We start from the raw sequence: 16,546 nt of genomic DNA, 5'->3' as shown, positions 1-16,546 counted from the left end.
CCTTCTTTACCTGGTTTATAGGAAAATCCATGCTATTCTGTTCTTGTTTTTATTTAATTTATTGTTAAAAGATAAGAAAATTTAAATATATGTTCATGAATATATTTTCCCAGTTGTGATCAATGTATATAGTTTGAAATGAGAATTTTTCTTTTATATGTTTAAATTAAGCAATTTTTCTATATTACTACAGTCTTCATCTTTAATGACTACATCAAATTCATCAAACTTATATAACATATATACATAATACTAGCTTGGCATTGAAAAACTCTAAGAAATTTATTTTTAACTAAGTCAGAAAGCATTTTTGTCTGAGGTGGCATTCACGGACAGCAACAGTGGGTTGTAAAGTAGACTTACCAGGCCTTCATCCCTTTTAGAGCCACCTGGCTTTATTTCCACAGATGCCCCAGGTTTGTCCTTTCTGACATCACAAGCCAAAATGTATCATTGCCCTTCCTGATTCCACACTTTCATCTAAAATCACAGTGACAGATTTAATCCATATCCTACCCATCGCATGCTATAGCCAGTTAAAATCTGTATGGTTAGAGATAAGGTTAATAGAGGCCTTCCCCAGTTGAGCACATATCCTTCTTGCTACAGACGACAAGTCATCTTATGCCTGAGGCAGAAATAGGCTGGTTTATAGTCTGGTAAATAGACTGGTTTAATCAAATCTTATTCAGATGAGTTACATCCTTCAAAGCAGGTTTTTGGGGGGTATCACCAGCTTTTTCCAATCCTACACATTCCATTCTTCTAATCTCGTCCCCCTTTCTCAAGGTATAAGGAGTAGGTACAGCATTCTGTATCAGTCCTTCCTCACTTCCTCTTCCTCCTGATCTGTGTATGTCTCTTCTGGAGCATAAAGTTTATACGGTTTTATTTGTCTGTCTGTTTGGGGTGATCTGATTTGACTGGTAAATTCTGAAAGAGCATGGATTATGTCTCCTTAGTCTATTTTGTGTAGAAGTCACCTGCAGGTTTGAGATTGATGTTAAGTAACTATACCGTGCTACCTCACATATTCTTTTCTTTCTTCACTTTTCTATGCCTTTTCCATTTGTTTGATCTCCTTAGAATAATCTCTGTTGACACTTGAAGGATAGAAGCAATGCCACTTTAAAGCTTCCTCACTGTCGATGGAATGATGATAATAACACAACGGATTTTCAGGACTTTTATGGAGAAGTCAAAGCCCTTCACAGACATGAATGCATTCATCTTCACAACAGCTGATTTAGAGATAACTGAGGACAGGTCTTAATGGCATATTGCAAATGGATGCTGAGGTCATCTGAGAAACTTTTAGCTAAAGTCATAGAATATTACAGTGGAAAGTTCAACTCTCTGTTTTCAGGGATGGCACTAAGGCCAGCAGCACAAAATGACTTGCCCAGTCAGCCATATATTGGGATGAGAACCTGTATCTGGGACCGTCATCTCTGCCATATGCAGCCACAATTCTCACACTCGTGTGAATGTTTCGGGGCAGGCCACTGTCCACGGGGGGAGGGGGGGCAAAGCAGGGCCCCAGTCAAAGGAAGCAGAGCAAAGTAAATGAGCTCAGAGCTGCCTAGGGACAGACTAACATTCCCTCTTTGCACACTGTTTAAATCTGATTCAGACTTCTCACACTGAAAATTTTTGGCCAGTACTACATGGTTCATTCATTTCTCTACTAATAATTAATGTAAATAGGTCAGATTTTATGGATCTATGTATTTTTGTTTCATAAACTCAGCAAGCTTTTTCTTTTTTCTTAAAGCAGCTCTGATTGGCTCTTTAACTGCAACATGGGGCCTGTGTAGAACGTGCAAATGATATAACACATTAGGAAATTCTTTTTGACAAATTAAAATAACATTTTTTATTTTAGAAATCCCTGAACATTTGAAAGTGCTAATCTTGGGAGATGTTTTCTAACTGGCGTAATTAGCTTGATTCCTCCAAGTAGCAGCATTTCCTTGGTCTAACTGTTTTTTGGACGGCAGGCTGAGTCATAACACAGGCAATGTGGAGATGGAAGAAAAATTGAACATCAGAAGCCTTCTAATGACTTCCAGCCCTAGTCCAAGGACAAGGGAAATGTGTGACTTCTGAGAGAGATGAAGATAAATGCAGCCACTTTCAAATAGAATTATAATAGCCTTTCCTTAGACACTTGAGCTCAGGAAAGGATTAGTTGTCAGGATAGAGAGGTCACCAGTGCTCACCTTGGGAGGAGTCTTCAGCAGATCAGGGTTTCCAGAGATAATGTCCTTAAAGAAAGGCCAGCTGAGGGCTTGTTATCAGAGGCATGCATAACAATGAATAAGTCTGCTCTTATCCTTTTCCCAGGCACTAAGAAATTCTGGTACATAATCCAGGTAAAATTTTCAGGTCCTCCTGCATCAGTAAGCTAAGTAAAGTTGTCCTTGGTGAGCTTCAATAAATTGACAAAGAAAGGACTCCTCCCCACACACCAGGCTGTGTGCTTAGCATCTTCTATAGGCTCTTCCAAGAAGCTGTAATGCAGATAGCACGGGCTAGTTGACTTCTTCCTAAATTTGGCACACGTTTTCTTCAATTCCGATTTATTTGAATGCATTTCAAATCAATGAGCACTTCTTGATTTGATTCTTGTAATGGTCATTACTTCAGTTTTGGGGGAAGTAAAGCTGAACCAGGAGGAAAGCACTTCCTTTCACAAGTTCTTAACCTTTTTCCACAAATTTTTGTCCCAGATTTTAATAGTGAAAAATTTCAAACCTACAGAAAAACTGAATATTACAGCAAAATCTGTTTACCTTTCACCCAGGTTTACCAACTGTTAACATTTTCCTACATTTGCATGTCTTTCTTTGTGTGTCTGTGTATTTTGTTGTCTGAACCATTTGAAAATATGCTGAAGACATGATACTTAACTCCTAAATTCTTCAGCTTGCATCTCCTAAGAACAGTCTCCTATATAAGTGTAGTGCCATTTTCTACTCCAAAAAATATAACATTGATCAAATAGTATTATACAGTCCATATTCATATTCCTTAATTTTCCCAGTAATGCTCTTTTAACTTTTTAAAAATCAACTAAAAAGCCTACCAAAGCATTTTCTTTGGTTGTCATGTCTTTTTAGTCTCTTTTAATCCAGAAAAGCCCCTCACCTTTGGTCTTCCTTAACACTGACACTTTTGAAGAGCCCAGGCCAGCTAACTTGTCACACGCCCTGCAGTCTGCATTGGTCTGATAGTTTCCCCATGACTGGATCCAGCTCAAGCATTTTTGGCTAAATTATTATTACCTAAGTGGTGTCGTATTCAACCTAGTATCATATCAGGAGACATATATTGTCAGTTTGTCCTCTTATTGCCGATGCTAAGCTTGATCATTTGGTCAAATGTCAGATGATATTCACGAGATCTGTCTGCTACTTTTTTCTTTTTAATTAAAAGTAATACATGGAGTGGTACTCTGAGACTGAAAATATCTTGCTCCCCAGTAACATCTCACCCAGTGGTTTTAGCATCCATTGGTGGTCCTTGCCTGAACCAATTATTGCATTGGCAGCTACACAATGGTGCCTTTCTAATTCTCTAATTCCATCGCTCATTCCTTTAGTAGTTGGCATTCTTCTGTGAAGAAGAGATTTTCCTCTCTCCGCTGGCCTTTGGGGATTCTTTTTATGATTCAGTATATTATTTGACATCACTCTCAGTATTCTTCTTTATCTCAAATGCCCTAAATTTTTTTTGAACACTCTCTTGCTTTCTCGAACAAGATGTTTCAGACTTACCCTGTACTTTGCTTCCCTAGAACATACTCTGTGTTAAAAGTTGGCTATTTAGACTCCTAGTCCAGGACGGGCAATCAAGTACTTTGTGAATGGAAAAGACGGAATTATTAATTTGGCCTGTAGTGGGTAGAGAATCAAAGAGAGCTCTATAGGCTAGAAGGGGGCATTTGACTTTAGACTTGAAGGATACAGCAAGCATAGAAAAGATTGGAGATGTCCCAGAAGGAGGGGACACATCAAAACTTTTCATGGGAGTAAGAAGTTCCTGATATATTCAGGGAATAGCAAGTAGCATGTGGTAGCTGGCAAACAGGTTATATGGGAGAAAGTAGCCAGGTGACAAAGGGCCTTAAATGCCAGGCTAAGGTGTTACAGTGGGGCAGGGAGGTTATAAGCAATGAGGTTCCATCAGTTACTTTTCATGTGAGAATGACATAATCAGAAAGGGAATTTAGAAGAGTGGGAAGGAGAGGTGATGGTTTGGAGTAAGGAGTAAAGTTAGAAGATTATCTGATCCATATCCAGGCAAGAGTCTACTCATTATATCCCTTATAGAATGTAGTATGCATTCTATTGGTAATTTTAAGTTAAGTTTGTTTAGCGTTTGCATTTTCAGTTTTCTTTTCCACAGTTCTGCTACGTATTTCTCAGCCTTCAACGTGAAGGGCTTAGGGCTCAGTCTTTCTCACTGCTCACCATATGTTAAGTATCCAAGTGTTTGTTGACATATTCCTATCATAAGTTGAAATTATTTGGAATGATTTGATTTCCCCCGTTTGAATTTAATAGTCCCTTTATAACCAGAGTCTCTAGGACTGTATTATCTGCAGGTGAAGTGGGAGATGAAAATCAGTATCTGTATAATCAATCCACAACATAATGTTCCTCTGGAAAAACAGATAATTGAATCATAAGTGTGGTTCCTGCTTCAATGTACTGTTCAATCAATATGGTAGCCACTAGCCACATGTGGCTATTGAACACTTAAAAAGTGACTTGTCCAAACAGAGATATGCTGTAAATCTAAATACACACCAGATTTCAAGGACTTAGTACGAAAAAGGAATGCACAATGTATAAATAATTTTTTATATTGATGATATGTTAAAATGATAATATTTTAGATATACTGGATTAAATGAATATAAAGGGACCCACTGTTGCCACTTTTATTCAACAAAGTATTGGAAGTCCTAGCCAGAGCAATTAGGCAAGAAAAAAAAATAAAAGGCATCCAAATCAGAAAGGAAGAAGTAAAACTGTCAGTATTTGCAGATGACATGATACATATAGAAAACCTTAAAGATTCCACTGAAAAACTGTTGGAAATAATAAACAAATTCAGTAAAACTGCAGTATACAAAATCAATTTTAAAAAATCTGTTGTGTTTCTATACACTAATAACAAACTATCAGAGAAATTAAGAGAACAATCCCGTTTACAATTGCATCAAAAAGAATAAACTTAACAAAGGAGGTGAAAAACTATAAGACATTGAGGAAAGAAGTTGAAGGAGACGCAAATAAATGGAAAGATATTCTGTGCTTATTGATTGGAAGAATTAATATTGTTAGAATGTCCATACTACCCAAAGCAATCTACAAATTCAGTGCAATCTCTGTCAAAATTCCAATGGCATTTTTCACAGAAATGTGACAATATGTATCTAGGACCAATAATCCTAAAATTTTGATGGAACCACAAAAGACCCCAAATAGCCAAAGAAATCTTGAGAAAGAACAACAAAGCTGGAGGTATCACACTTCCTGATTTCCAACTGTGTTATAGAACTATAGTAATCAAAACAGTGTAGTACTGGTATAAAAACAGACACATAGGTCAATGGAATTGAATAGCGAGCTCAGAAATAAATTAATTGCCCATATATGCATGGGTTTATGACAAAGGAGACAAGAATACACAATGGGGAAAAGACAGTCTCTTCAATAAGTGGTATTAGGAAAATTAGACCTCTATCTTATCCCATACACAAAAATCAACTCAAAAGATTAAAGATTGGAACATAAGACCTGAAGCCATAAAACTTCTAGAAGAAAACATAGGGAAAAAGCTCCTTGACATGAGTCTTGGCAATGATTTTTTGGATTTGATACCAAAAGCAAAAGCAACAAAAGCAAAAATAAACAAGTGGGATTACATCAAACTAAAAAGCTTCTGCACAGCAAAGGAACCAACCAACAAAATGAAAAGGCAACCTACCAAATGGGAGAAAATATTTGCAATCATATATCGGATAAGGGGATAATATCCAAAATATATAAAGAAGTTATACAACTCAATAGCTAAAAAAACCTCTGATTAAAAAATGGCCAGAGGATCTGAATGGGCATTTTCCCAAAGAAGACATACAGAAGGCCAACAGGTACATAAAAAGGTGCTCAACATCACAAATTATCAGGGAAATGCAAATCAAAACCACAATTAGATATCACCTCACACCACAAATAGCTATCACCAGAAAGATAAAAGATATCAAGTATTGCCAAGGATGTGGAGAAAAGGAAACCCTTGTACATTGTTGGTGGGAATGTAGATTGGTGCAGCTACTATGAAAAGCAGTATGGAGGTTCCTCAAAAAATGAAAAATAGTGTACTACCTTATGATCCAGCACTTCTATTTTGGGGTATTTATCTGAAGGAAACTAAAACACTAACTTGAAAAGTTATCTGTGCTTCCATGTTCCTTGCAGCATTATTCATAATGGCCAAGACATGTAAACAACCTAAGTGTCCATCAATAGATGAATAGATAAGAAAAATGTGGTTTATATACACAATGAAATACTATTCGACCATTAAAAAGTAGGAAATCCTGCCATATGCAGCAAGGTCCATTGATGGACCTTGAGGGCATCATGCTAAGTGAAATAAGTCAAACAGAGAAAGACAAATACCATATGATCTCTCTCACATGTGGAATCTAAAACAGACACGCACACAAATGAACTTATAGGTACAGAAAAACAAATTGTGGCTGCCAGAGCCTGGGGGTTGGGGATGGGCAAAATGGGTGAAGGGGGTCAAAAGGTACAAACTTCCAGTTATAAAATAATCAAGTCATGGGGATGTAATGTACAGCATGGTGACTATAGTTAATAACATTGTGTTGTATATTTGAAAGCTGGTAAAAAAGTAGGTCTTAAAAGTTCTCATCACAAGAAAAGAAATTTGTGACCATGCGGTGGTGGATGTTAACTACATATATTGTGGTGATCATTTTGCTATATATCCATATATCAACTCACTATGTTGTACATCTGAAACTAATATGTTATATGTCACTTATATCTCAACAAAAACAGCAACAACAATAAATATATATATTGAACATTTTACTTATTTTTACTTTTTTGATGTGGTTACTAAAACATTAAAAGTTAGATATGTGGATCGCCTGGTATTTCTGTTTGACAGTGCTGATGTAGACAATTGAATATATTTCTTACTTTGATTGATGGCCTCAAACATATTTTTCAAGATTCCAATAAATATAAATACTTGAAAGGCATGTACTCTATACCTCTAAACTAGGACTAGTTTGAGTTTTTGTCTGAAGCAAATGAAAAGGCAATATGTCAATACAATTTTTGAAACTTTCAAGAACCATAAATATAAATACTATTTTATAGGAAACAATTTTAATAATAATCATACTTCCAAGAGTTCCTATTATAAACTAGCAATTTTTAAAATGGAAAGTTTGCCTCACATATATACGTATAATGACCTTTTGTAAATTTACAGCTCAGAAAATTAAAATTGTAAAGACCAATCATAGTGAACTGATTTTAGAAGAAGCATGCAGTCATGCACCGCATAACGACGATTCCATCAATGACAACCACATCTACAACAATGGTCCCATAAGATTAGTACCATACGGCCTAGGTGTGTAGTCGGCTATACCATGGTGTACACACAAGGATGAAACCGCTGAATGATGCGTTTCTCAGAATGTATCCCCATTGTTCAGTGGTGCATGTCTATGGTTTGCTTCTTCTGTTAACGAAATTTGTGTCATATTTTCTCTGTGTGTAGCCATTTCTCCAAATAGGCTAAGCGTCTTCGGAGACTAACTGATGGATATAGAGCATACATGGTTCCATTATGCCTGATAGTTAATGATGTTCTGAATGTCTAACTTAACTTCTAGAACTTAACCTAACATTCCAGGATGGAGGGAATCTTGAGAGTCATCATATTAGGTTCATTAAACATCTGTCTGTGTGGTATAGATAGTATTCATTTACATCTCAGAGTCGTTTTTACACTCTCACTAAGTTATCCACTTACTCCATCAGGCCTGCTGACAATTCTACACTTCAAGAAAAATAAATCCACATCAGTTCTTTTTTTTTTCTTCCTGAGGAAGATTTGCCCTGAGCTAATGTCTATTGCCAATCTTCTTCTATTTTGTATATGAGCCACCATCACAGCATGGCCATTGATAGACGAGTGGTGTAGGTCTGCACCCAGGAACTGAAGGCAGGCTGCCAAAGCGGAGCGTGCCGAACTTAACGACTAGGCCAGCAGGGCTGGCCTTCACATGAGTTCTCCTCTTAGAGCTCTTCAAAAAATTGCTTTAACCTCTCTTAGCAACATGTGTCTAACAATGTTTATGATCATCATAGCCCACCCTTGGATTTACCCTCTCTGAACTTCATTTTCCTCATCTGTAAGTTGCAGATAAAAACCTGCACTTGGTGCACTGGAAGTGCTCAGATAATGTCTTGAATAAATGAGAATCTCCATCTCAAATATCACTTCTTTGCGTAGCATCTCCCAGGCAAAGCTCGTTCATTCCTTTCTCTTTCACTCACTAAGATTTATTTATTTTAGAAATGTTTGCATTGCCTTTTTTATAATCTTACTTGTTTATTTTTACAAAATAACCAGTGTCAATGGGGCCAGGCCTCTTGGGGATGTCTGTTGTTTCCCCATCACCAAAGAATTCACCTGCCACTTGAAGATATGTACAACCCATCCTGGCTCCATCCTCATTAGCTCCTGCCTCGTGCTTCTGTCCTACCCACTGCGCTTGACTACATACACATCTTTCTCTTTACTGAAATGTGAAGTCCTTGAAGGCAGAGACACTCATCTTGTATCCCTGGTGCCCACCACAGAGCCTTGGTAAATATCTGTCAAGCAAATGAATGCAGATGGCACCTGAAATGATTTTAAGTATGACACAAAAGCCAGCCTGGTAAAGTTGTGAAGTTATCTCATTCTGCCTCTCAGCAGGCCATGAACTAACCATTTGAATTAAGGCTTTGCTAATTGTTCAAATCATGACATCTCTCTTTTTGCATCTTAAAACACTAACAAGATGGGAGAGGAAAACCTGATCCACTTTATTGACAGAATAATAGAAGAAAGAAAAGGGGATGAAAATTTCTTGAATAATTACTATGTGTTAGAATTTTAACTATATAACATACAACTTCTCTTTGAGGTAGATATTGTTATCCACATTTTACATATGAGGAAACTGAGGCCAAAAGGCTAAAGAACTGAGTTCATAGAGCTAGTGAGCAGTAGAGGCCAGGTTTGACCCTGGGTCTGCCTCACAGACCTCACCATGACAGGTCTCATATTTTTTAGAAAGATGCCTCCTCCGTAAAAGCATGTGAGCAGAACCGCCACGCAGGAGCAGAGGGCACAAGTGCTTCCCACCCTTGCTTTCCAGTGCTTGGAGGCATCACAGGCCTCCCCCAGGATTCCTTTACACTCTGTCTACCAGCTCAAAAGAGCCACTAAATTAGCTTGCAGAGGTAAAATGGGCAAGAAACTGGGACAAATGGCCCCATCTACCCCCACCTGACATGAGAAGAGTTGAATAATTGAATTCTACCAATTTGCCAGCTTTTACTTTGTAGTCTTAAGTCTTTTCAGCTATGGAGAAAAGCTGGTAGGACATCAGTGAAAGCAACAGAATATTAAATACCTAATTCTCATCCTTACTTTTGGGAAAGAAAACAGTTTGAGATAATGGATGAAAACTGTAAAATCTGTGTTAATGTTTCTCATATTTTTTAAGTTCTTCTATTTCCCTAAAATATGAAAACCCAAAAGTCGGGCTATGTCTTTGTGTCTCCTAATATACCTCATATGAAATTTCCCTGGAACTGAAACTTAACCAGTCCTCAGTGGCCAATATTCTTATTGTCATTAGACTACAGCTGTCCTTAAAACAATTGATGATAATGACTTTGAAGCAAATAGATGAGACACAACTTTTACATTCAGACAGAGCAAGCAATTTTAGGTTATGTTTATCATACATCATCTGATTGCTTATAATTTTACACATAGCTATAATTTTTATTCTTGTCTCTGGTTAAAAATAGGGCTTCTGAATGACTGGTTGTCTTAGAACAACTCTGGTTAGCTCAACAAGCATGGTTAGCTCTACTGTACGCTCTGCAAACAAAGAGGGGGGGAAAAATGGAATCTGATTCTTCAGGCAGCCAAAGTTTTGGACAAGTCCTCTGGGGTAGAAATGAAGAAGTAATTTGTGAGGGAGTGACATCATCAAGGAATCGCAGTCTGACTGGGAACTCAGCAGGGCACAGATCTGCCTGATTCAGGACCCCAAACAATGAGCTTTGCCAGTCTTCGTGCCTGTCTAGGCAGGGAACCTAATTCATAGCCTTGTCAACTGCTGAGGATCGCTCCCATTCCTGTCCAGCCAGGAAGCCTGGCCTGAGCACCTGGGAAGCTGTTTAGCCCAGCAGCACTCAAGTTGAGAGCCCAGCCAGCAGCTCTGCCGTTTGCAGAGGCAGGATGGTGGCCCCATTTGTTTGGGGAACTTGGTGCACAGTTCTGCCTGAGTCAGGACCCCAAACAACAAGCCATGCTGGCCTTGAAACCTGTTCTGCTGTTGCGCCTGGAAGAGGAAGCTAATTCACAACCCCACCCACGGCTGAATATGGCCTCCGGCCCCGCCTGACCAGGAAACCTAACCAGAGCTCCCAGGAATCTGTGTAGCCCGTCCTGCAGCCCCACTTACAGTAGCGCTTGAGCAGAGAGCACAGCTAGTGGCTTTCCCCATCTGCAGGGCAAAGCCATATAAATAATCCTGCCATTTGCGATGGATAGACCTTCGGGGCATTGTACTAAGTGAGATAAGTCAGACAAATGTCAGAGAAAGACAAATACTGCATGATGTCACTTTTATGTGGAATCCAGAAAAACCAAACTCATAGAAAAAGAGATCAGATTTGTGGTTAGCAGAGGCGCAGGAGGGTGGGCTGAATTGTGTCAAAGTGTTCAAAAGGTGTGAACTTCCAGTTATAAGATAAATAAGTACTGGGGATGTAATGTACAACATGGTGCCTGTAGTGAACCATGCTGTGTGGTATATTTCAAAGCTGGTAAGAGAGTAGATCCTAAAAGTCCTCATCACAAGGAAAAAGACATTTTTGTAACTATCTAAGGTGATAGATGTTAACTAAATTTATTTTGGTAATCGTTTCGCAGTATATATGTACGTCGTCATGTCCTGTACACCCTAAACTTATGCAGTGTTATATCTCAATTAAATCTCAAGAAAATGAAGAAAAATAATAAAAACAGAATTTGCTTTTCTCCTACCTGGGGGAAGTTGTCTCTGCCAGTCTTACGTATTTTATTTTATGATGACCCTCAGACATTCGAGGAGGATGGAGTTCAGTCATCATTCCAAGTATTTTCCTCAAAAAAAAAAGATTGTTTTCACCTAAGGAAGATTTTAAGGTTTTGTCTAAAAGCATGACTCCTTGTCTTGAAGAAAATATACTCCAAAATAATTGTAGTGACATAGTAAATTGAATTTCCTGATTTTGTGTTTCAGCTTATTCATCTTAGTTTTCTGTCATTTTCTTGTACTTTCCATAAAGTTGGCATAATCAGATGCATTTAACTGTACCTTTAATTAATAGTCACTGTAGTGTTAGGGACCGAATGTGTGTGTCCCTCCAGCATCCACATATTGAAGCTGTGACCCCCAGTGTGATGGTCTTTGGAGGCCTCTGGGAGAGAATTAGGGTTGGAGTGGGACAAGGGTGGAGCTCTCATACTGGGATTAATTAATAAAATAGGAAGAGACAGGAGAGCTCTCTCTGCATCATGTGAGGATACAGCAAGAGGGCAGCTGTCTGAAAGCCAGAAGCAGGTTCTCACCAGAACCCAAATGTGATGGTACCCTGATCTTGGACTGCCCAGGCTCCTCACCTGTGAGGAACCAGTGTCTGTCTGGGGTTTTTTTAAAGATTGGCACCTGAGCTAACATCTGTTGCCAATCTTTTTTTTTTTCCTTCTCCCCAAAGCCCCCCAGTACATAGTTGTGTATGCTAATTGTGAGTGCCTCTGGTTGTGGCATGTGGGACGCCGCCTCAGCATGGCCTGACAAGTGGTACCATGTCTGCACCTGGGATCCGAACCCACAAAACCCCAGGCCGCCAAAGTGGAGCACACGATCTCAACCACTCGGCCACGGGGCCGGCCCCCAGCATCTGTTGTTTAAAACCCTAGTCTATGGTATTTTTTTATAGCAGCCCAAAGCCAACTAAGACAAGTTTCATAACTGGTCTTGGCGGAACTTTAAACATTGCAAAATAAAATAAAAACGTAATTTACAAGTATGGATAATAATGGCTTTCCTTAAAGAAATGTTTCCTGCAAAGAAAAAGTTATAGCTTCTTATGCCCTAATAAAACCATTTCAATTCTTTCCCCATTTAAGAATTACAGTGCAACAATGTCTTAGAAAAACCAATATATGTCAAGTAAGCATCTACCCCTGATCATCTGAAATCCATAGTCTGCCTTGAGAAAATCAGAAAGGAATTTATGTGCAACTACAAACTAGAGAAATAATTTTGTACTTTAAGCCCAGGTAAGAGCTAGGATTTTAATCTAATCAGTTTCCAGAATCTTAGAACATATTATTTCAAGTTCAGGTGGGGTGCGCATACCTTGTTCTTCACTAGGGAGTTTCCTCTGTAAAGCTGGCAGGCCTCCTAAAGCATCCTACGTTGCCGTTATGAATAAATGTTCTGAAATGTTCAAACTGCTCCCTAGCTCTTCCCCTGTTGGCTGTTGGGAAAACCTCGAAACCCTCGGCCTGGGGTGGATGGCAGGAGGCGCCTGCTGTGCACCCAGATTCCAGGCAAGGCCATCTTTCAGGAGAGCCAAGGCTTCTTCTCAACAGGTTCCAAGTTGACTTTGCTGTGAATCCTGCCACAACCACCACCCTAACCCACTGTCTATGTAATAAGTGTCTGGACTTGTATATGTAATTTATGTGCATATTAATATTATTAATATTAATATCATTTAGAAACTTCATCTCAGAATGGTTCCAGATTACTGAAGAGGCAAGAGCCTCTTATAGTGAATTGCACATTCAGGTAATATTCACATGAGGCCCACTCTGTATTCCTGTATAGTTTTACTTTATAACTTCGTGTTTGCATTAGTAAAGGCGTTGACAGCTATGAAAAATAATTTGAGTTTTAATAAGTAAACTGTGTGAACCAGTAATATTGATCGTATATTATCCTGTAGTACTTTTTCAGAATTTTTAAATTGCCTTTTCACGATTTCCTTAGGAAGATAACGGGCTCCCTCTAGTGGGAGGTGAGCATTAGAATTGAATTATTTCCCCAAAGCAGTGTAGCTTCTTAGTCACCCTCTGAAGGAAAGGGGGCCTCTTCTGACTCTGACAGTGTGGGCTCCATAACATTTAGTTTTCTCTTTGAATTTTAGCAAAGAAAATAACATTGATTATCCAGGAATGTTTATAGGACAGTCTTGAGTTTAGAATCAGGTTGATGATGTGAACCCAATCTGCCTAGGCGTTAGCTTCGGCCAATATATTTATGTAATTTATAAATACATAAATTCTAATTACAAAACTTAACTCGTAAGCCTTTACTTTGATAATTGAGTGGTTTTTAAAGGATTCTCTCATCTCTTGCGCTCATGTTAGAGCTGCGCGTAGGTGGCTTGCCCACGATTGTGTATCTGGAAGTCTGCTTTGACTCTGAGTTCCTATTAGTTTTACAGAAAGTAAGCCCTGTTCACTTTGGCTTTTCCTACTTTATAAGAAAAAAATGACTAAAATCCCATGCTTTTTTGAGGTAATTAGCTTTCTGCCCCTTACCATTTATGCTTGAAGCTAAAACTACATCTTATAGAGTTTAATAACTTATGTAAAATGTTAATTCTGAATCATCAAGAAAAATTAAAATTGTACCCAGGCAGGGAAGTAAATAGCACATTACAGCAATGGCTTTTGGTTTTATAATCAGTAAGAAAAAAAACGTTTAATGAAATTTAGCATTGAGAATGGGCTATATCCCCAAATGGTAAATAACCAATAACCAGCTCCAGGAAGAGTGGTTATGGCAAGTTATAGAAATTTTCAGTTTTAAAACCCCATATCACATATTGCACCTATTCCACATTTTATCTATCTTCTATCAAAGCGTGTACTTACTTGCTTTTTGGTAACTGTTGACAATGACATTCTACACTGGAAAAAGGTTGGCTCTCACTAAATATATCTATTTTTAATTTTCTTACAGCAAATCATATGCTTAGTTTTGGAACACTGGTCAGTACTTCCAATACCTACGATGGATCTGGTATTGTGACTGTGGAAACCGACCATCCGCTCCTCTGGACCATGGCCATCAAAAACTAACACAGCCACCGGCATCCTCAGCTGTGCCTCTGACTTACCTCATTTGCCAATGACTTATTGCTCAACAAGAACGGTTCACTGTGGTTTGCAGGAATCTAGAACTCTCCATGGGAAGTCCGCTAGTTTTAAAGATGTTAATATTTAAATAATCCAGGGGACATTATAAATGACAGATCTCTGTTTTACAGTGGGGGGGGGGAATCATTATTTGTTAAGAAAGGAAATAAGCTCTGTTACATTCAGTTGGAAAACTAATGTGGATCATTCCACTATAAAATGCAGCACTGGTTATTCTTATGTTATTAATCATTCCATTTATCCTAGGAAATTGGTTTTAATTTTGAAGCTGAGAAAGCTCTGTTGAGGGTCCTTGGTGTCCAGGATGTAAACCTCCCATCCTTAAATGCTTATCATCAAGGGCTACTTCTGAGTGTCTATTAATATTAGATTCCTCTATATAATATAGAAAGGAAATTCTTCCAGATTGGAATGTTAGAAGTACACCATTTCACTCTGGCCTTATTACTGTGTTTGGTGTTGTCTTTTAGGAATACATCCAGAATCATTGACCTAATTATTAAATTTGAAAACAGGTAGTTATGTAAGCTATAGATGAAAAGAGAAATGACACAAAAGATAAATGACAGTCCATAAAGCTCTACTAACGTATTCACCCCAAACTCAGCTTCTGAAGTCAGTGTGCTGGGCTTTAGTGGAGTGACAGATCCAAGTTGCCCTCATCATAATTACAATCTGGACTGAAAATGTTAGGCAGAGGAAACTTAAGCATAAAAATCGAATTGTTTCTGACATACCTCAGACTGAAAAAAACCTTAGTTCATAGACCACAAGGTTACCAGATTACCAGAAAATGGGTTTTGCAATCCATGGGGATGAGTGAACACAGTGTATAAGGAGCCTGGTCTGAAAGCCTGCGTTCCTGTCCCTGTGCGGCCATCCATCTCAGTTCCCTGAACCCCCCTCCTCAGCCAGAAAAGGGAAGCGGCTGGATGGATGTGCCTGAGGTGCCTCCCCACACTCAGATGCCAGACACCGACGCTAGGCTGTCATTAGGCAGATAATGCCCAGTTACTAAACCATCTGGGGCACTGAAACGTATTTGCATTTCTTTTATGATGAGACCCTCTTCTATCCTCTTACCCTTTTCCATCTTGTTTACCAAACCGAATGTTGCCACACAAACCATGAAGTAAGAACCTGCCCAACGTGGTTCCATACCCACAGTCCCCGGGTTGCTGTAAGGAAAGGGACCAGCAGCTCTTTTCTTCCTGGTGCTACAGCAGAGGCGGCATCAGATTGTAAGTGGAGGATGAAAGCAGGGTCAGCTGAACTAGCATGCAATTGTGAACAGTTAATCATTAGAAATAATTTTTAAATATTTATGCAAATATATGTGAGATTGAAATCTGGAGCTCAAATAAAAATATTTAACTATCAGTGTGCATGTCTGTGGTCAGTTTTTAAGGAAACAATCCGTTGTCTCAACTGTGTTTCATTATCACCAATCTCTCATAATCAATGCTTCTGTATAAGAAAAGGATTTGCTCGAAGGATGATTGATAACTACAGTACCTCACTCATCTGATTTCAGAGAGCAGCCCAGTGCCTTTATTACTTTCTCTAATCTCCATGGCGGTTACTCTCTGGCTCACATGTGCCAGGTGTCTACACTTCATCTCTCTGGACTGCAGCCCCATCCATAAAATAGGGATTCTAGGTGGCACCCCATAGTACCTTGTAGGACTTGCAAAGAACAGGAAGATAGATTACTTTCAAAGATCTCTATAAGCTCGAGGAAAAAGAACCAATAGAAAGAAGGAAATTGGTGGAGGAAGAACCCTGGGGAGCAAGAGAAGGGATGGGAGGGGCCAGCCCTGTGGTGCAGTGGTTAAGTTCACACGTTCCACTTCGGCAGCCCGGGGTTCGCTGATTCAGATCCTGGGTGCGGACCTACGCACCACTTGGCACGCCATGCTGTGGCAGGCATCCCATGTATAAAGTAGAGGAAGATGGGCACAGATGTTAGCCCAGGGCC

The 16,546-nt window shown here is 39.0% G+C and overlaps 1 protein-coding gene across 4 annotated transcripts in view; it reads left to right on the top strand.

The window, feature by feature from the left end:
• Nucleotides 1–15,948, top strand: part of TPK1 (thiamin pyrophosphokinase 1) — a 316,777-nt gene extending 300,829 nt beyond the window's left edge. For all 4 annotated transcript variants that reach the window (XM_070616678.1, XM_070616679.1, XM_008522611.2 and 1 more), the window contains one exon: nt 14,372–15,948. In XM_070616678.1, coding sequence (XP_070472779.1) covers nt 14,372–14,490 — 119 coding nt within the window. In that variant the 3' untranslated portion in view covers nt 14,491–15,948. The remainder of the gene's footprint in view (nt 1–14,371) is intronic.
• The last annotated feature ends 598 nt before the right edge of the window (nt 15,949–16,546 follow it).

This window comes from Equus przewalskii, chromosome 4, assembly GCF_037783145.1.
Source record: "Equus przewalskii isolate Varuska chromosome 4, EquPr2, whole genome shotgun sequence".
Lineage (NCBI taxonomy): Eukaryota > Metazoa > Chordata > Mammalia > Perissodactyla > Equidae > Equus > Equus przewalskii.
This window is presented reverse-complemented; position numbering and strand designations above follow the sequence as displayed.